We start from the raw sequence: 20,501 nt of genomic DNA, 5'->3' as shown, positions 1-20,501 counted from the left end.
CAAGTGTCAACGTACCTGAAGAGCGGCGGTAGAGCTGGTGGTAGCGTGAAGCAGTCCCTCGCTTCCACAGTCTAGCAAAATGGCGCTGCTGGTTCCTCTCGTCCCCAAATCGTCGCAGGAGCTCTCCCTGCTGGCCGAGTAATAATTTCCGGACTTCGAGTCGACGTGGTTGTCGTATCTGTAGGTTTTGCTCATGATTCCACCAACCGGGGGCGGGGGCGGCGGCGGTTGTTGTTTCCTCGTGCAGTTCCGAGGCCTGCAAAGCCTGCCGTACAAACGACGGAAGCTTCTCGCTAGCACGTCGCCCACGGTGCTCAAATAGACCAGCATAAGGGGAATCCCGGCCAGCGCGTACACTATCGTGATCAAACGACCCCAGATCGTGCGTGGCGTCACCCCGCCGTATCCTGAAACATCGATACAACTGAACAAACATTGCACACTGTCACGGCAACCTACGACCAGACTATGAATCTCTATGCAAAATAAAAATTGTCTGGATCTACTGGCAAGACGCAGTAATCGATCAGCAGTTTCTTTCCCGTTTCGGATAACACTAACAAGTTACAAATAGTACATGGACATTCTCAAAAATTTTTTTGGCTTTCTTACTATTTTATATTTCACCTGTCTTTTGTCATAAAATAAATGCATAAAATCCGCAGTCTATTCGCAACAGGCTAGAACCAATTTCTGTTTCGATACCGGTGGTTCGGATAAGAGAGGTTCTACGAAATCGCGGATTAAACAGGTAAATGTGATGTAAACTCTATCGTGTTTGGACTCATTTTCATGGGAAAAGTGTCACGAACACGTTGATGACAGTTTCATTAAAAATTCGTGAAAAACAACAAAGTTGTGTCATTAAATTAGAATTGCCTCTAATCCGAATACTTTCAAAGGGTAGTAGGGATATTTTCATGTATCTGTTCATCCTCTGACGTCAGACATGAAGATAGCAGACATTTGCTATCTTCACGGCTATCCGGGCGCAATTGATTACTTTTTTTTTTATGGACTTTACCGATGGTGGCGATGAGCGTGAGGGAGTACAGCAGGCTGCCGCTGAATGTCCACCGTCGATGCGGCCTCCGATCCATGGCGTGATCCCTGGATCGCGATCCGACGGGCTCGTACTGCGAGGAGGTCCGTCTGAGACCTCTCGCCAGGTTCTCCTGGAACTCGAAGACCTCTCTAGCCGCCAGCCTGGTCCAATTCTCCTTGTAGAGCACATTCAAATCCTCCGTGATACTCCAAAGCCTCTCCACCGTGCGTGCCCTGAGCTCCGTCGCCGCAGCGTCGTCCTCGATGCTGGGCACCACGTACGATCCACCCTCGGTCTTCGAACCACCGGTAACGAGCAGGTCGTTCGATGAATCCTGGATCAGCGGGGATTAATTTCAAATTGGTTTAAGGATCCCGCCGCATGCATAATCGGGACGCGATAAGGACAGAGTTCCCGACCTAAGCCCCGTCGAAGTTAAAACTTATTGTTCGGCGATGTGATGCTGCTGCTTGCTATTACGTTCGTCAATAAGTGACCCGCCGCATCAAGATGCTTTCGGATTTAGCTTGTCTGATCGTACGACGCCGGTGGCTGGGTCTGTTTCGACCTGTCGCGTCGAAAAACTATATAAGATATTTCCGCGAGACTCTATTTCAACTGTCATTTTCTTAGAAAGTAACACCAATGGATACCCTCATCCGAAATAAGACGAAGACCGTAGCCATCGTCTAACATCGAAAGAAAACTGTATCAGTCGTATATGTCGGTGAAAACAGAATGTCGATGAAAGCATATACAGTGATTTCTCTGTATATGTCGCCAAGGCCTGGATGATAAACGTCGCGGAATTATCCCCTCTACCACGGGGTATATATACGCCGTGAGGGGCCAGTGTGAACATAACACGACTCGGGTTATGTCTCCTGGACGATCTATGTCGGTAGCAAGACCCGTGTTGTTGACATATATCGAGAATTCACTGTATTGGGGTAATAGTGTCGACGTGAACATTGTAAGTCACTGTCGGTCAAGTAGGACGGACCCGTATAAGAAGCCTGTAGATTCTAATAGTATTTCTTGATCGAAAGGTTTCGGCATGGTCGATGGAACCGTGTTATAGGAGGGTTGATGGGACATAACAAAGTCCCGGTATCTGAAATGTCCAAATCCGTACGTACTGACTTGAGGCCGCCCTCCAGCGCCATGAACGCGAACGCCCCCAGCAGCGTGTACCCTAAGATGAGCACGCAAACCCCGAGACTGGCCAGTAGACCCGGGGTCTCGGTGGAGGTGGAGGTGCTGCAGCTGCAGCAACAGCAGAGCAGCTCCGCACCCTTGACGGACGTGCTGATCTGCAGCGCCTCGGCGTTCGCGTTCGCGTTCCTTCCGGGACAGCAGCTCGCCCTCTGATAGTAGTCGCCGGTGGCCTGCATCGTTCCGGCGTCTGATCAAAACCCGGTGCTACCGTCGCCGTCGCCGTAGCCGTCGCTGTCGCCGCAGCTGCAGCTGCAGCTGCAGGTGCAGCGACCGACGCCGCAGCTGCAGCCGCAACCGGTCGCCTCCTATCGTTCTGCTATCCTCCCTCGAGCCTCGTCCATCTGGTGCGGTGGCAAGCCTGTCACAGAGATTACCGGAGGATCCGATTAGATGTCAGCCCGTTCAACCACCGCCGGGCTAATTGCCCCTTGCTCGGCAATTAAGGCTCCTCCGCATGCCACGGCAGAGATCCTGCGATACCATGCATCTTAGACAACCGGCCGGCAACCCGCTCGCATAGATTCACCTGTCTTACGAGGCAGCAAAGCTCTCCTCTGACCCCTTTACCGCAAGATCTACGCGCTATCTAGACCCCTAACGTCTTCACTCTCTTTCACGGCGCGATCCCGTACACGGAATAATGTAGCGCCCGCACATGCGATTGGGTGTTAGACTTTTCTTGGTGACACCTTGGGATGCGCAGACTGCGGATTTTAGGACAAAAATGACCGATTATTTGATTCTGGACTGGTGACATTAAGACAATTTTTCATAAAAATCCGCGGTCTAATTATGCGTGTAGACAATGTTTACACTAGTGCAAAGTGTCAGGCAATTTGTTATCGTTTCGATACTTTAACAATGTACTTTTAGGCCAACTTCTAAAACTAGTGATCCTAACAGACCGTTTAATCCTGGTCTGACTATAGACGACCAATACTACTGATCTCCTCGAAAGACGAAATGAATAGAACCATTTAAAATAGTATAAAATGGGTACAAAAAATCGTAGATCAGTTTTCGAGAGGTCATTTTGAAGGGAAAACTTTCTACCAAAAGGTCACATTGAAACGAATGCGTGGAAAATTTTTTTAAACTTTTGAGAGTCATTTGAATTTGTGAAACGTTGAAAAACAAAGAACAGTTACGGTTTTAACGCCGGTTTAAAAACCGAAGAAGAGACTGAAAACATCGAGTTCGGTGGAGGTAGAGAATTCATCCTTTGGAATGAGCATAATCATGAGCCCACGTTCGTGTATTCATGGCTCTGGTAAGAGATAAAATGCCATGGAAATATATTCTCTGTTCTCTGTTCTGGGAAAATGGCTGCCTCGTTCTTCCAGCTGGAGATATTCAGTTCAATTCAGTTCAGAAAATACTGTTCAAACATCACACAATAAGATGTATAACACCATTTCTGCATTAAACGGTTCATATACAACCTCTTAAATAAATTGATATTCACAAGTAAACATCAAGAAACCGCACAAAAAGCCGTGGAGCCCGATCGGCCAAGAACCGCCGTTCACTCCAATTTCTCATCTCTGTCCCGGCAGAATGCGGTCCGTCTAAAGAATTCATTTAGAAAAGTGTATGCTCGAGGGGAGCGCGATCTCGTTTCGCAGGATCTGTAACTGACGCGGAGTCCCCGGGGTCAAGCATCGGGCGTGCAAGTATTCCCGTAAACTGGAACAACGCGCCGGGCATTGTTTATCCCCCTCGAGCCAGCCAGAAGTGGAATACGACGGAAGCTTTTTGCGTAAACAAGCGTGAATTCCCGTCTCCCCGGGCGTCCGTGGGTCCGGCCCGGCCGAAAGAATTGGATCCGGACCAAGCAGCGTGCTCTTTCCCTCTCCAGCTGACGAGCCAGCCTGTGGCCGACTCTCTCGCTAGCTAGCTAGCTAGCTAGCTAGCAGAGCCTCCGGCCCTCTTGTCCTCTCGGTCGTGTTTTTCAATTTCCTGCCGGCGAGAGCGTCCCATTACGAGCGGAGTTAATAATTGCGGCGCGCGGTGCGGCCGGCTCGATTTCCCGAAATAAATGTCCCGTTTTCGCAGCTTTTAACCGGCATTCAACGCCCGCGGAGGAGGAGTCACACACAGAGCGGGCTGATAAAGCGATCGTCCGCGGCATCGCGCGTTCCGCACAAGCAGAAATAGCCACAATCGACCTCCAACAGAGGTATCCGCCTTCTACGCGACGGCGAGCAACCAGGCGGCAGGCCCGTTAACGCGAGACCACACTTTCCCAACAGATGTGCCGGAGCAACACACCGGCGCGGTGGGAACATTGCTATCACCGCCAGTCGCAGACTACATCATCTCAACTGCTAGGGTTCTCTTCTCTCTCTCTCTCTCTCCCCCTCTCCTCCGTGTACGTGTTTTGCCTCTGTCCAGTTTAAATACGCCCACACACGCGCGTATCGCGAGTACGTATCTTTTGCCTTTCGACTCAGGGTGTTTCCAGGCGAGACACAATGGACGGTTTCGGACACGATTCTGTGAAACTCGAGGTGTCGTTTGTTCAGCTTGGAATGTTATTGTGGACAGCGTCGGTTCACGAGAGTGCGTGGACGAAGGTCGACGGCGCGGGGGAGTGCGTCGTTTGGGGTTATTGTTTGAGGTGCGCGCTATCGGCTGCCTAGTTCGGATCAGGTTAATGGCCGCAGAGGCGTTGCCGAAAGAAACTCGTGCTAGTTCAAAGTGGCTGTAGGCGGAAGTGGACCACCTATTATGTCGTTTATAGCTTCAGATTGTTAGTTGGGAAACAATGTACAAACTTGATCATTTGCCTAGGTTGGATCATGTTAATTCCCTCAGAGACGCTGCCAAAAGAAAGAGGAAGGGAACTCAAACTAGTTCAAAGTCGCTATAGGGGATCCTTTTGCATCGTTTACAGCCACGGAGTGCTACTAGTTCGGCGAGAACACACGGGACCTATTTGTTAGCCACTGTGTTTTGTTCGTTTGCCTAGTTTGGATCATGTTAATAGCCACCCCCCAGGAGTTGTCGAAAGACACAGGAAAGCTCATGCTAGTTCCAAGTCGTTATAGAGGAATCCTCTAGGAATCCCAGGTATAGTTTCACAGTTTGGGACGGATATAGCGATCCATTTGGACCCCCCCCCCCCCACTGGAAACACAGTGCGAATCTCGAACCGCCCACTTTGGTCCATTGTAAATGACGATAGACGTCGGAGCATGGAGGAGAGAGAGCTGGGTTAATTGGTCGCTCGAGGACACTAGTCAAGACTTACCCCCCTCCCTGCCGTAATGGTTAGTTTCGTCTTGGTGGATGGGGGGGGGTGATATAGCGAAACGCTTGAGACATACTTGAATAGTACTGGAACTAGAACTTACTACTTTGGAGTATAGCGGCTGAAGTTAGAGATTGGTGGAGTGGAGGGGAAAGGCAAAGGTAAATTGGTGTGTGAGAAGATCGTGGAAAGAGAGAGAGAGAGAGAGCAGAGAAAATTGCAGTAAGTTTCGTCCTGGCACTGCTGCCCGCGATCATTATAACTGGCTGCAGTCTCTGAATTGGGCTGCTGGATATTTGGGTTCAGGGAGTTATGCGTAGCAATTGGTGATAGAGCAACAACGGAGTTGTTTTGTGGGGAGCACCATAAGCTACCTAGAGTCTGCCTAAGGTTGATGGATGTTTCATGGTGGGTTCAGAAAGCTATATATACAATAATGATGAGACAGTTAGTATCAGTGAGAAAACTACTAAACAACGGGAATCCCCTTGTGGTGGATACAGGAAACTACTTAAAAGTTTAGGTTGATGGTTATTTCCTGGTTAGTTCAAGAAAGTATAGTAATCTCAGTGGCGGAGCACCACCAGAGAGAAACCCCTTGTGGCGAGCACAGTAAACTATAATATAGCAATCGATGGCAGAGCACGAGGCGAGAAAACCATTAACCAAAGAATCCCCCCGTGGTGGACACAGGAACCAAAGTCTGCCTTAGGTTGATGGATATTCCATGATCGTTTCAGGAAGCCATATATAGTAATCGACGGTAGTTAGAGCACCAGCGAGAAAACTATCAACCAGCGAGCCCTCTCGTGGCGAACGCCATAAGCTACCCAAAGTCTGTGTTAGATAGATGGGCATCCCATGATCGTTTCAGGAAGCTATACGGCAATCGTTGACAATTAGAGCAGCAGGGAAAAGTATTAACCAACGAACCCCTTGTGGCGAGCACACGAAGCCCCGCCACAGGTGGTTCATGGTATCCGACGAAGAGCCACGTGCACCATAATATCCAATTTCATCCTAGAATCCCCTAGAGTGCTGTGAGGTTTTAATCCCTCCTCGCGCTTTAATCATTATGAAGCGGGTATCTAAAATTTAACTCGCCATTTTCTAGTCCGATGGAAGTTGTTCGGAACTTTCTGGCTTGGTGAAAATCGTATAAATTCGTGCCTGTGATTTAACCAGATTTAATTTTCATGGTAAAACAGATCGACGTTGCCGCGTCAATAAGGGAGGATTCTGGTTAACGACGCGTGTGCCGCGCGCTAAGGGTTATCAAGGGTTAATTACGCGGCGTGCGCGCGTAAATAAATATCACCCTCTATTTACGTGCGTGCGTCGCGGAAAATGAGGTTGCGCGAACTCATTTTTCATCCTTTGCTTTTCACCGGAGGCTAAAGAACCGTGAGGCCCATAATCAAACGAAATTTAAATAACAAGTGTACGCTGAAATCGCCTTCGTTAAATTTTTCTCATATTTTCTCCATATGAAAAGAAACAGTTTGCATCATTTTCACCTTATTTAAGACCTCTAACGGAATTTAATAAAGTCTGAAACGGGATGGACTGTGTCAACAACTTTGAGTTTGTCAATTATATTCTTAAAGTCACTACTGCGTAACGGGAAAAATTGCTTTAATTGTTTTAATAAATTGTAAATAATGTAGGAATTTGCTTGTTTCATATTAAAAGATCCATGTAGTCAAAAAAAAGCAAAAATTTATTAGTCCGTTAATATTCCCAAGCTATTTTTGTTATTTTAAATTAAGCTGCTTATTTTTATTATAAATGCATAAAATCCACCGTCTATTGCATGAATCGATTCATGTAGTCGAAAATGAACATTTATTAGTCCACTGATAATCCCAAGTGCATTTTCCTGTTTTAAATTTCACCTACTTACTGTCACCATAAATTCAAAAAATCCAATCAATCTGATATATTAACAGATTCATGTAGTCAAAAATGAAAATTTATTCATGCACTGTCGATATTGCGACAGGTCGCACCAGTTTAAGAAAAACTCAATGGAGACCATTAGCTAACAACTATCTACAATCACAGTCAACGTGGGGATTAATCGATCGTGTTCAAGTCGATCCATAAAATCGTAGATTTGCACAAATATCCAGTTATCAATTTTTATCGAACTACTTTCCCGGTTCTGCGTATTTGAACGTGTTCCGAGCAAAAAATCCGCGCACTCGGTCTACGCACGGAGCTCCATAAACAGTCATAAATATTTCCTTTCCGCCAGAAGGGCGCGAGGGGGGGAGGGAGGGAGGGGATAAAATATCCTGGATTCGCGGGGTTCCATCGAATTCCAGCGCAAACATCGTATCCATAATTCACCGTTGCGCGCGAACGAAGGAATGATTTCGTTAGAGAAAACGCTGGCAAAAATTGCACGGGCGAAACGCGAGGCTAAGAAATGGGTCAATCATGCTTCTGACACGAAAAATTATTATTACTTCTCCTGGCAATCCTGTTCGTTGAGCAGTCTATTTGAATAATAAATACATCACGAACGTTTGCAGGATTCCACCCTCGGGGACGCACGTATGTCTCAACAGAAATGTCTCAATAATTCACTACGTATTCCTTGTATACAAGACGAGTTACCCTAAAAATTTCAAACCGAACCGTCTCATAGTTTCCTCCCAAAAAATCATATGAGATCACTATTGATGTTGCAAGTAGCGTTCCCCCCCTAAGAACGCGAGTGTGCATAGAGAGAAATATTTCAATAATTTCCCACAAACTCCTTGCATATGAGGTAAATTACCCTAAAAATTTCAACCCCGAACCGCCTCATTGCTTCATTCCAAAAAAATCATATATTATTGGTGTTGTAAGAAGCGCCCCCCCCCCCCCCCTAAGAACGCGAGTGTGCATAGAGAGAAATGTTTGAATAATTTCCCACAAACTCCTTACATATGAGATAAATTACCCTAAAAATTTCGGAAACATCCACCGGATAGTTTTCCTCTAAAAAAATCACAAAAATGGCCTTACTTCCAGCGTTGAAGGTAATGCTGCTCCCTTAGGATCGCGCGTGAGCTCCAACAAAAATTTCCTAAATATACTTAGCATATGGGACGACTTACCAGAAAAATTTCAAACCGAACCGCCCCATAGTTTCCGTCCAAAAAAATCACAAAGATAGCCCTATAGTGCTTTAAGTACCGTTCCCCCCTTAAGGGCGCACGTTCCAACAATTCCCTGAAATGTTTACAGTTTCGCTTTGTCCAAGCTGTTCGCGACTATGCCAGACACTTCAGAGTAATAAACGAAAATATGTTTGGACCGTTTTCGCGTTCGCAGTACGTTTTAGACAGTTGTGGGACGTTACGGGGAGGGGGCGAGTTGTACAGGCTGTTCCGGCGACGCGGTGTATGTGGAGCGTACAAGGGAAAGATAGAAGGATTCGCAGCCGCCCCAGTTGAAGCATTGTACCGTGGTTACCAGAGATAAGGCATGAAATTAAATTCGACGGAATGTGGGTCGTCGTGGCATCCCTCCTACGACGCCGACGTCGACGTCACGACGAGCCGAGCCGAGCCGGGGGGATCTTCTCGAGCGTGATGCACCTACTCGGATGAATTCACGATTCATCGTACCCGTCGAATCCGCGACCGAAAGAAACCGCGGAAGCCGTGGCTAGCGAAATCCGCGGATACGAATTTCTGTGTCGGCGGTAATCTAATCGGCCTGAAAATAATCGTTTCGTAAACGGTAATGGGAGCCCTTTTGTTTGCCCGTCTCTAATTGCACCGACAAGCCTTTCGATTTCCGATAACAAACCGGCCTTCGTTTTTCTGCGCGTTCTCCGGCGGATTCTCGCCGATACTCGTAGGATTTTTGTTTCGCTTGATAATGAGGTTCCGGGGAGAATTTTCGGTGGCGTGTGTCGGAAATATTTGGGAATTTGCAAAATACAAAGAATTCAAAACGAACCGTGAGATTGTTAATATGAAACGAATTTATATCATCTGGTCAACGGGCCAGTGAGTTTGCTGAACAATTGTTAAAATCAAATGAATTTCACGTATGTCAACTGGTCACCATGACGTTTAAATTTGCTGGGCAATTATTGAAATTATAAACACGTATCGGTGGAAAATTTTTATTCATACATATATTATAACAAATATTATGTGAAACCTGAATAAATTCCGAATTTTGTTAATCCATTCATCCGACTTCCTTGATCCATTCATTTCACAATACCGTCTACATTATTTGACCAATAAATAACTAAAATTAGTTATTGCAGTACATTCTAAATTACATAAATTGCTAGATGTAATTTACTGTATTTGTTAACACAATATTGAACTTTAACAACGTACTTTAAGGCCGCTTCGTAAGCTAGTGATCATAGCAGGTCATTGTACCCCTGTCTGACCACAGCACGGATAATACTACTGCCAGCCTTTCTCGCGTCTTTCCATTACTCTAATTAGAATATTTCCACGCGCCGTGTAAACTATGTTCGGATGATGGATGAACAATGAATTCAGGTATCGAGAAGTGGCGAGGGGATGATTTCCATTTCTCACGCGTTATTGTTACATACACAATACGGTGACTAGACGAAATTCTCAAAGGATGATTTCTCGAAGATAGGGCGATGTAATTGGAATGGTTGTAGCGCAATTTCCTCGACGTGGAGCTAACATGCGTAACTAATTAACAGGTCGAAGATAATCCGAGTGAATCGTGTCTGAACAATAGCTCCCACGTGGGTGAAACGATCGAACGACAGTCGGGGCTGGGAATATCAGAACTCGACGAGATAAATGATAGTTCCAATTGTGCGCATGATTCATTAATAATCTTTGACTGCATCCTGCACACTATAGTTCACACAAAGTGAAAGACTGAGTGCAGTAAACAAAAAATTGAATACGTAAATTAATTACTATCATGTAATACTACCTACGTAAATTAAATACTACCATGAAATAAATTGACCTTAACTGGAAATAATACCAAATCCCTCGGTTTGTAGAATATTCTAGATTACACAAATTTATTGCCATTGTAACCCATAAAATTCGAACTCTGGTTTTTAGAAACACTCACGCCTCATATTATAGAAACACTGTGATCATTTCAGCAACCCCTCCTATATTCAATCTGGCAAAACTCCGTCAAGCATCGCACGTCTTTTTCTTGCGGATCCAGAAATCATTCGGTAGCGCGTTTTCATTCTTCGCTCGCGTCGCGGCTCGTCGATGCGACCGCCATTTTTCCGCGAGTCGTCATATCCGTCCCCGTTCCCGTTTCTCGAACGAAACGATGGAAGGAACGCGTATCGACGATGTAATCCCGGGATGAAATGTTTGCGTAACGCGGTTGATTCGAATTCCCGGTGTTGCACAAAGCCTGGGGCCGATAAATGAAATTCCTTTATGCTCGTGGACGCGGCACGCTACCCTGCCGTGCCGTGCCGTGCCGTGCCGCGCTGGCTGCACGGAGGAGAGCAAAACGCAATTGTAACGCAAACTTTGCGCGAACTTTGCCCCGTGTGTACACGCTCGAAATCCGTGAATTCGGGAGCAGATGCTCCGCCGCGCAATCGGACCTGAACAAACTTGCGACCTCTCACCCCCATCATCCCCCTGGAGTCCACCCCCCCCGCCCCAACTACCGCCCACTCTGTGTCTGTACAGTATGCTCGCTCCCGATATTTCCGGTCGGGAGTTATGAGATTCCCACGGGATACCGGTGTGCTCTAGATGATTGTTACCATTTACCCTTATGTATCCGTCATCCGACGCCGATTTCCATTATTAACCGGTCCCCGGGATTATTTATGTCATAATTGTTGAAATTAGGTGTACCCTCTGGTAGGAAATCAATTTCTCAAGTCAAACATAAAAAATAGCGAAAGGTCTAGATCGGTGGCTCTTAACCTTCTCAGTGATCGGCCACCCCTTGCGTCGAAAAATGTGTTCTCGCACCCCCTTGAAAAATGCGTTTCTCTTTCTTTATTTCGAAAATCACATCTATCGTAGGATGATTTATTTATTGGACAATACATTTTCCACCGAAAATTTAGAAAGTTCTCTCGCACCCGCAGGAGATGACGCACCCCATATTAAGAACTACCGGTATAGAAGAACTGAAGCTTGTCAAACTTATAAGCGACGAGTAAAATTAATCGAGAGAAGGAAGAGCGAAAATATAAATTTGACAATAAATAAATTAAAATGTTCAAAAAGCTAATAGGGTAAATTCCTAATGTCCCGTCTTACAAAGCCAACCCTATCGATCCCATCAAAGACCTCCGATACTCAAAGAAACGACATTTCAAAGCAACCAAATTTCACAAAGATGCACGGTGTGAAATTCAAAGCAAGGGAAACGCAACAGAGGAAACGGGAGAAAGAGAGAGAGAGAGATCCGATATCGGAAACGTCGCCGGACAGGGGGAGCATCGCGGAGGGCACGGGGCGGGGTTTAATTAAAAGGCGTCTCCATAAATCCGTCGGCCGGCGAGCGGAACCCCGGCGTAGAGAGTCCTTTAAACGACTTATTGGTTCTCGACCTATTTCCTTAAAGGCTTCCGCGACTTTCGAGTCCCGTCTCGTTTCGCCGATTCGCCCTATTATACGCTCGAAAGCTTCGTCTCGAGACCCCGGAGGTGTCCTCTCTCGTCTCCTTTTTTCGACGACGCTCTCGAACCACGAACGCGAAATTGGTTAATTGACGGATCCCCGCTCGAAAATCTTCAACCCCTCCGCACCCCATCATGACGAATAGAACCCCGTGCGAAATTCTGGCGACGGTTAAAACAGCGTCTGGAAACTACTCTGTGCCAATTTTCAACCCTATGTGTCGACACGGGGGGTAATAACGGGGTGACAAAGAAAATCAGGTTTTTCCGTAATTTCTCTTACCCTCTTCGATCGAAAATTCTGAAAAAATTCGGGCATATTTCAGCTACTAGAATGCTCACCTATGAATTTTTCAGAATTTTTGGACTCGAAACTGAATTTTAGAAAATAAAAGAAATTTTGAAATGCCTATTTCTTGTACAAGCTATGAGATACTGACCTTATATTTGTACAGTTTTAATATATAATTTTTTGTTAACATATAATTTTGTCACATTTTTCAAGGGACGCTTCGTTTTCGAGAAAATCGAGTACGAAAATGCAGCGAGTACAAGCGCTATTAGATAGGAGGCGTCTGCCGCGTCTGACCACAACCAACCAATTCTACTTCCTGGCTAGACGGATCTGTAAGCTCATTTTTCTCGACAACGCGACGTTGAATGAGAAAATGTTATTCATTCTTTTCGACTTATTCTGTATTGGTATAGTTCTGTATAGTTGTGGGACTTTTATCGGCTAGACATTTGGGACATATGTCGAGCGAAGACTGTACATAATTTCGCAATAGTAGCCTCGTGTTATAAAAACACTGTGTTCCGTCTGAAGACTTTGAGTTCTCTGAGGCTCTCAAGCCCCAAAATACAAAGCCGGTTAATTGAGGGATCCCAGCTGAAAATTCCAGTCCGTGTCCCTGCCCCGCACCCTCTAGACCCCATAAACCGCCGAATCGAACTCGGCGCGAAATTCCGGCGACGGATAAGAGAGTGTTCTCGCGTCTGGTGTCTGGGTTTTAGTTCGCGACACGCTTTCTTCCTCGGAGTCCCCCTTTTCCGCTCCTCCTCGGCTCCTCGTGAGTTCGTCTTGCTCCGGAAATTCGGTCCAACGTCTCTTTGTGTCCCTTTCGCTCCCTCTTCACCCTCTCTCGCTCTCTCCCTTCCTCTCTCTCCCCTCTCTCTCTCTCTTTCTGTTTCCAGCTCGGTCTCGTTCGCTCTCGACCCCGGAGGCTGCAGACTCCCACGCCTCTAGCTGCTCCGGCTATCGATTGCGAGCTGCCAGGGCCACGAAGACCCCTGGCTTGGCTTCGTTGTGCTAACTCGTTACGCGGTGTTACCGTGTTCCTCCCGATTATATTGCCAGACCGTGTCTTCTCACCCTGTACGCCCTCTCGCACCACCCACCCTTGTCTCTTCTTTCTCTCTGCCACCTCCCCCTCCCCCTCCTCGTCGCCGACATTCTCGATTTCTCATCCCCCTCCCCCAGCCCCACTCCTCCCCGTTTCGATATTTCTCTGTTCGACCCAGGAGCTTTAACAATCCGCAGCCGGAGAACCATCGCGATCGAAGTAATTGGGGATCCTAAGTGGGCTACGCTGGTGCCAGCCCGGTTATGTGTGTCCGTGGGACACTTGCATGCGACGAGAGTTAACGATCGGAACTACCGAACCCGTCGAAATGACGGATTTCGGGTTTGTTTCTTTTTCTGTTCGAGCAGTTATAGAAATATCTTCTTGAGCAATCTTTCAGCGTACTTTTTCTGAAAAACAATGAAACAAGTTTGAGAATATCTCGGTGATTATTAATTTTAAGTCCTATCTGGTGTAATACCTTTTTACGCAGCATTTGGTGCTTTATCTGAATTCGAGAAAAAATGTTGGGCATCCCGCTCAAAAGACTGATGGCGGCCCCCATGTCTCGACACAAAAGCAAAGTAACGAAAAACAGATCGCAGCACTATATACCCCCCCCCCCTGGAAACTATGCAACATTTGCTTGAAAAATTTGTTCGCACAACAAATAATTTAAAAGTTATTTTAACCTTGTATTATTATTTTCGAATTTCGTGAACGATTTCACGTCTCGTGATAGTAGGGGTGGAGTGATCAATACACTAGTAATATTTCCAACTCCTGTTCCCAGCAACAACTACTCATTTTTATCGTAATTGCATAAAATCAATAGTCCAGTCATTACAACGGAAACAGGTTAATTAATTGTTCTTGATTACCATCGCAGGTCATTTCGTTCCACAGTGCAGTGACTTATAGCAGCGCTCGAATTGCTTTCGTACTTTTCGACGACGCGGGATGAGTTATAAATATTACAGGTTCAAGTGAATTTTAAATCACGCCGGTTACTTAAATATTCTTCCCTGTCACTGTATACATTTCCTGGTCAGTAATAGCTAAAACGTGTCGGAATTCGCTTTATCGAAACTTTCTACGCGAGATAAATGTTATTGCAGTCCCTTGCGTGACACGTGTAGCCCCCTTCACAACGACAGAGGTTCACACATGTTGCACAAGGGACTCCATAAACCTCCATGGGGAACAATCGGGGGGAAAAATCAGCGGAAAATAAATTGGACTGCTGCTTTTAGCATCGTAAACTTGACTCAACGAGGGTTCGAGGAAAAAAATGCGATAAAATATATCTTGCACGGATGTTATAATATTTAACTGGCACTTCACGCGAGCTGAAATTCCACTGCAACGTATTAAAGTTCTCCGCAAAGTATTTTTCTTACTATCCACTTTGATATTGCTAATTGCAAGCTCGTACCAACGGTGCAATTATCCTTTTATGAATGCCGTAAGTACCATTTTCATTTTTAAATTTTGCTTGTACTTAGCCATGCCATTCGCCAGCTTAAAAGTCGTCCAACATGGATGAAGGTTTACGGAACGTTAGTGTTTCCATCTAGAAAAATATATCTTGCATCAAATTTACAATTTCTGCAGCAAAAAACAAGAGTATGCGCTAAGCTTTTGTTTAACGAATAAATAATTTATTTGTCCATTTCACAGGCTAGATGTATGAGTCGATAAAATGAACTTTAAAAAAGGTCTAACGCTTTCTTTAAACCTTGTGCTTTCGAAGGAACTTTTTATAAAATATGCTTACTATAAACAACTCATTTGCAACCTTGGAAAGCAATGGTGAATTCGCACTGTGCGCCTCAAGTAAAAACAGAATGACTTTTAAAAGTGAATACTAGTTAAGTCTAATGCTTCGTGTGAACTATCTGCTTTAAGAAGTTTTTCCAAAAAGTTCCTACAATAACTTTATCAAACTCTATAGAGTTTCTCTATGGAGTTAGGGGTCGTGAATACTCGGTAATGATTCCGGAGGGGCACACGAAAATCGGAGGCACTCGTTTATTCATTTCCCGGCTCGGTTTCGCGATCTCAGCAGGTCCAATCGATGGGGACTTCCGATTCCCTTTGAGCGGCAGTTTCTGCATTAAATGATTCGGAAGTTAGGCTATCAAAGAGCCAGGATTTCCGCGCTGGGGCGCGATTATTCCCAGCAATCGGGCTTATAAAAACGGATCCGGTTCTCCCTCTTTCCTCTGCCACCCTCTCATCTGTTTTCGCGCGCGCGCTCGCTCGCTCGCTCGCGAAAAGTTCAAGTGTCTCGAAATGAAAACGCGTCTGCTAGCGCGAGATAACGAGCCCGTAACTATCTTGCATGTCGCGTCAAGTGAATCCCGGTACACAAATAACAGTAACGTTTACCTTGTAGCCCCGAGCACCGCGTAATCTACCGTCTCGCCTTACTTAATGTCAATTACGAACCGTCGAGACGTTTCCCCACACAGAGAGAGAGACAAAGTCAAAGAGATAGGCAGACAGAGAGAAGGAAAGAGAGAGAGAGAGAGAGAGAGAGAGAGAGATTCATTTCGTCGATTTTTCATTTCGTTTAACAGCGACTTGGTATGCACAATGGGCCCCTGGTAATTATAATCCCGGGCTACAATGCTATTCGCACGCGAGGAGGTGTGCAATGAAACCGGCGAAATTAAAACTAATGGTAAGACTAATATAACCCAATTAGCCTTAACGACGATATGGTACCACTCGCAATCAGACTTTAACGAAGATTGAAGCTGTGCGGCACACCGACGGGTCCGAGGATACGGAACTAATTACCTGTAATCATTAGTGGACTGCGGAACTTTATGCAAATTCGCAGTTTTTGCCGAGCGAGTTTGAAGAAATCGGAATCAAGCGAAATTCCATTCTCTCTGGTTCTGAGATTCTGCTGGAAGTTGCGTGGGATTGCTTTATATTTGTTTGGCTCTGCGGGCACAGTATTAACCGCTGTAGAAAATGGCCGATTATAGGAAAATACGAAAAGGAAAATACCGGAGGTAAATGCCGAAGGAAAATACTATTGAAAAATATTTCCTGTGTTTTAGTTTCACAATAACATCTCTCGGCTGGTCTTTTTCGTGTCTAATTGACAATTCGATATTTTCAACCTTAGATAACTATCCCTTCGAAAAAATAAAGGCAACTGAATTTTCTGATAATAGATGATCCGCCAATTGTTTTAATTTGTGCACTTTTGTATTTCATTTTTCCTATTTCTATGTAAGATAATATACCTTGTTAATTGAACAGTGTACAATTTATTGCATTTGTAATTTTAATTAACGTTAATTTTATTTAAGGAATCTCGCTGTCACAGTATCGTCCCCAACAATGAATTTTCATTACAATGTTCACCATCCCATATTACATTTCCAACCAAATATTATACTTACAGGACCATTAAACATTGCATATTGTCTACATTGTGACTCGAATAGTAAACCACTAATTGCAAAATAAAATAGTACTCCCCACAAAGCAAATACTAACTCGCGCAGGAGTAATCACTAAATTGTGATCAACTGCAAGAGACACGAGCTAAATAATCGCTTGATCATTATGGAAAATTAATAATCTAATTAATGTGAAAATTATGTATCGGTCACTTTACATTCTTTTAATCTTTCCATCGTTCTAAGCCAGGTCACTAACCGAGAAAACGATAAATAGTTAATTCAATGAAAATACGTAACCGAAAATAGTTATAATTTATGGGGTATGCTAGAACGAACTAATTAGTTCGAGAATCTCGATCGTTACAGCATCTGCTCGTTCCAGCATGCATTGAAACATATGTACTTCCGGGTTTCCAGAGTATTTAGTGTAGCACCCAATGGAATATACAGACAAGATACGATTAACTGAATTTGCTCCTTATTAATTTTAATATCAATCTCATTTTTTAACTCAGCATTAGTTAGTTTAAGTAATCAACAATTTATTTATTTACGAATATTTTTAATTCGCGATTATCGAGATTGTAAAGAGCAACAAATTTATTTCTTCGGATATACAAAAAGAGTGGCTAAAAATTTGAAGAGACACATTCTTGTTCCTATTACAATTTATTTTTAATATTTCTTTGGGTATTATAATAAAAAAGTAAAAAAATGTGAATATTCTTGTAATTTTTATAAAATGAAGTAAAATAGTCACTTTTAATTCCCCGTGAACTTAGCGTTAACAACGTTGCTTCCCAACGTTTCACGGTAGTTTGTCAACGGGTTAGAAAACGTCAGGTTCGAGTCGCTTCAGCTCGGCACAGGTGAAGAAGCGTGTCCGCGGTTAGGCTAGCCGAAAAGAGATCCGCAAGAAGCTCGGCCCGGCGTCAAAGTAGGTTATGCAAAAGAGAAATGTGTGTCGTACGAGGAAGAAGGGGTTGCTTTCGCAGGGTTATCGACGGAGGTCCCTCCGTCTAAAGTTTCCCGGCTTTACGGCCGGCTAAAATCGAGAGGGAACATTCAATTAGGTCTTATCGGTTCTCTCGAGCAGAGTTTTTATCGCGTTTGATCGCCCTTTATTCGCGTGTACGCCGTAGCTTGGCCTGGCCCGCGGCTTTCCCTCCCTTATCTCGTCGCTCGTGCCTCATTTGCGAACGAGAACCTCTTCCCACCCGCGGCTCCGAGGATAAAAAGGCTGCTTCTCTGCAGTCCCCCTCTCTCCCTCTCCCTCTCCCTTTCTCTCTTCTTAACCCTGTGTGAAACTCGTGCCCTTTTCCTTCCTTATCTCACGTCCTTAAATCCACCCCCGCGCTCGCCACCCTGTTTCTCTATAACTATAAATACGCGTTTACGGTACCCACCCTCCATCCCGATTTATTTACTCTACTCGCGACACGATCAAATTACCCGATTAACATCGCGACTCCATTGTTTTGCTGCGAGAAACTCCCTGCTAAATGATTTCCTCGCGACGTGGTTGCTCCAAGGGGCTAATTAATAATAGGAGTTAGAGAGTGGTGACTACAGTATAGGAGGACAGATTTTATGCGTTTGTGACCAAAATGGATAGGTAAGATTTAACTCTTTGCAATAACAATATAAATATACATAGGAATTGTTGCTTTGTTTGTTGAATAATTTTAAAGACAGAAATTCAGGGCGGGTCGTCTAGGTTTAGCTGTTCTGGTATTCAGTTCGAGTTTCCTTTCCTTTAGAGGGTAGTAGAGGGTAGTAATTAAATTGATAGAGGTTGATTTAAGTACAAGAAGAGAATCAGCACGCATAGGAGGAGTAACTTCGAGCATTCGAATCGGGTTATTTAAATCTAGGTTTTCTAATGACCATTTTTGAATCTGGTTTCTTTTTAGACTTCAGACAGTAGAATTAAATTGATAGGGGTTGAATTAGAAGCAAGAAGGCAACTAACATCTTCTTTCGTTTTAGACAGAAGAAATTAAATCGATAGGGGTTGAAATAGATGCAATAAGAAGATCGACATGTTCATATTGGTGGGGGTTGAAAAACATTCAATATCGACATACAGACACTTTTGGGGTTGGATAAGTTGCAATAAGATCAACGTAGACAAACTGTAAGGGGTTGAAGAATTTCTATCGTATTTTTATTGTCAGTCCCGTTTTTGTATGCAACATGCATTTTACACTACAGTAGTTTTGAATAAAATTTCTTAACCAACATCGAAAAATACACATTGGTCTAAATTGGACTGTCGCCACCTTTTCGAAAATATTTTTTTACAACCAGTTGCATAACGTTACAGTCAGTCTATACTTTTTTTAAACATTTATATATCAAGCATTGTTCTTAATTTTTTCTGCTCGGAAATACGAACATGTTTCCGATCGACAGAGGTACAGTCAACCTGTTTTTGTGCGATTCTTTTCTATGCGATTTTTTTTGTGCGATTTGTTTTGTGCGATTTTCTTTTATGCGGTACATGAATGCCAACGGTGTTGGCATTATAACACCTTTGTAACGTTCTACGACGAGTAGTATTGAATTGTGTGCATTTCGAAAATTTCTCCATGCTAAAACTGGGAAATTAAATTTTTCTGAAACGTTTCCATGTGTAATTTAATTATTTATTTTATTTGAAAAGCACTTTCTCGCTATCTCGTAAATCTTTGACGTATTTTCTAAGTGAGACTTTCTTTTACGCGGTCCCTCTCCACCGGATACAAAAATTTTCTTTAATATGTTGTAAAAAATTATTTGTTATAGCTATTTCTGAAGTTTCTGAATATTTTCTTTTTTGTGCGATTTTCTTTTATGCGGTACATGAATGCCAACGGTGTTGGCATTATAACACCTTTGTAACGTTCTACGACGAGTAGTATTGAATTGTGTGCATTTCGAAAATTTCTCCATGCTAAAACTGGGAAATTAAATTTTTCTGAAACGTTTCCATGTGTAATTTAATTATTTATTTTATTTGGAAAGCGCTTTCTCGCTATCTCGTAAATCTTTGACGTATTTTCTAAGTGAGACTCTTCTATGCGGTCCCTCTCCATCGGATACAAAAATTTTCTTTAATATGTTGTAAAAAATTATTTGTTATAGCTATTTCTGAAGTTTCTGAATATTTTCTTTTTTGTGCGATTTCTCTTATGCGGTCCCTATCTACCGCACAAAAACAGGTGTGACTGTATCTGCTTCAAGAATATTGGCCCACCTGCACGGACGGAAAGTTGCCAAACCGTAAACGGCGTTTAACGAATCAGGAACCGTGAGGGGTCCCCGTCGCGAGAAGTTCCTCGGCAAAAATTCACCGTGCCATCAAGCAGCGGTAACGAAGCCCGTCGATCACGGGGGAATTCTTAACCGAACGTGTCGGAATTCGAGCAACTATTTCGATTAACCGCGCCAAATTTCGTGGAAACCGTGGGGAGGGGCAGGGGGAGGGGGGTGGTTTAGGGCAGCAAGCTGGGCGACCGCGTCTATCCGAGTCCCGATCTCTCTCCGCGGCAATTACAGTCATTAATCTCCCATGGAAACAAAGAGGGGGAGGAGGGCAAATGAAACGCGG

General features: G+C 44.3%; 1 protein-coding gene across 2 annotated transcripts in view; it reads right to left on the bottom strand.

Annotated features, from left to right (window-relative positions):
* LOC143354459 (TWiK family of potassium channels protein 18) overlaps positions 1–20,501 on the bottom strand; it is a 37,162-nt gene that overhangs the window by 3,808 nt on the left and 12,853 nt on the right. For both annotated transcript variants that reach the window (XM_076788571.1, XM_076788572.1), the window contains exons 2-4: positions 2,185–2,621; positions 1,025–1,379; positions 16–407 (exon numbers count right to left, since the gene is read on the bottom strand). In XM_076788571.1, coding sequence (XP_076644686.1) covers positions 16–407; positions 1,025–1,379; positions 2,185–2,439 — 1,002 coding nt within the window. In that variant the 5' untranslated portion in view covers positions 2,440–2,621. The remainder of the gene's footprint in view (positions 1–15; positions 408–1,024; positions 1,380–2,184; positions 2,622–20,501) is intronic.

This window comes from Halictus rubicundus, chromosome 5 (genome assembly GCF_050948215.1).
Source record: "Halictus rubicundus isolate RS-2024b chromosome 5, iyHalRubi1_principal, whole genome shotgun sequence".
Lineage (NCBI taxonomy): Eukaryota > Metazoa > Arthropoda > Insecta > Hymenoptera > Halictidae > Halictus > Halictus rubicundus.
Note: the sequence above shows the minus strand (reverse complement) of the source record. Positions and strands in the feature narration are given on the sequence as shown.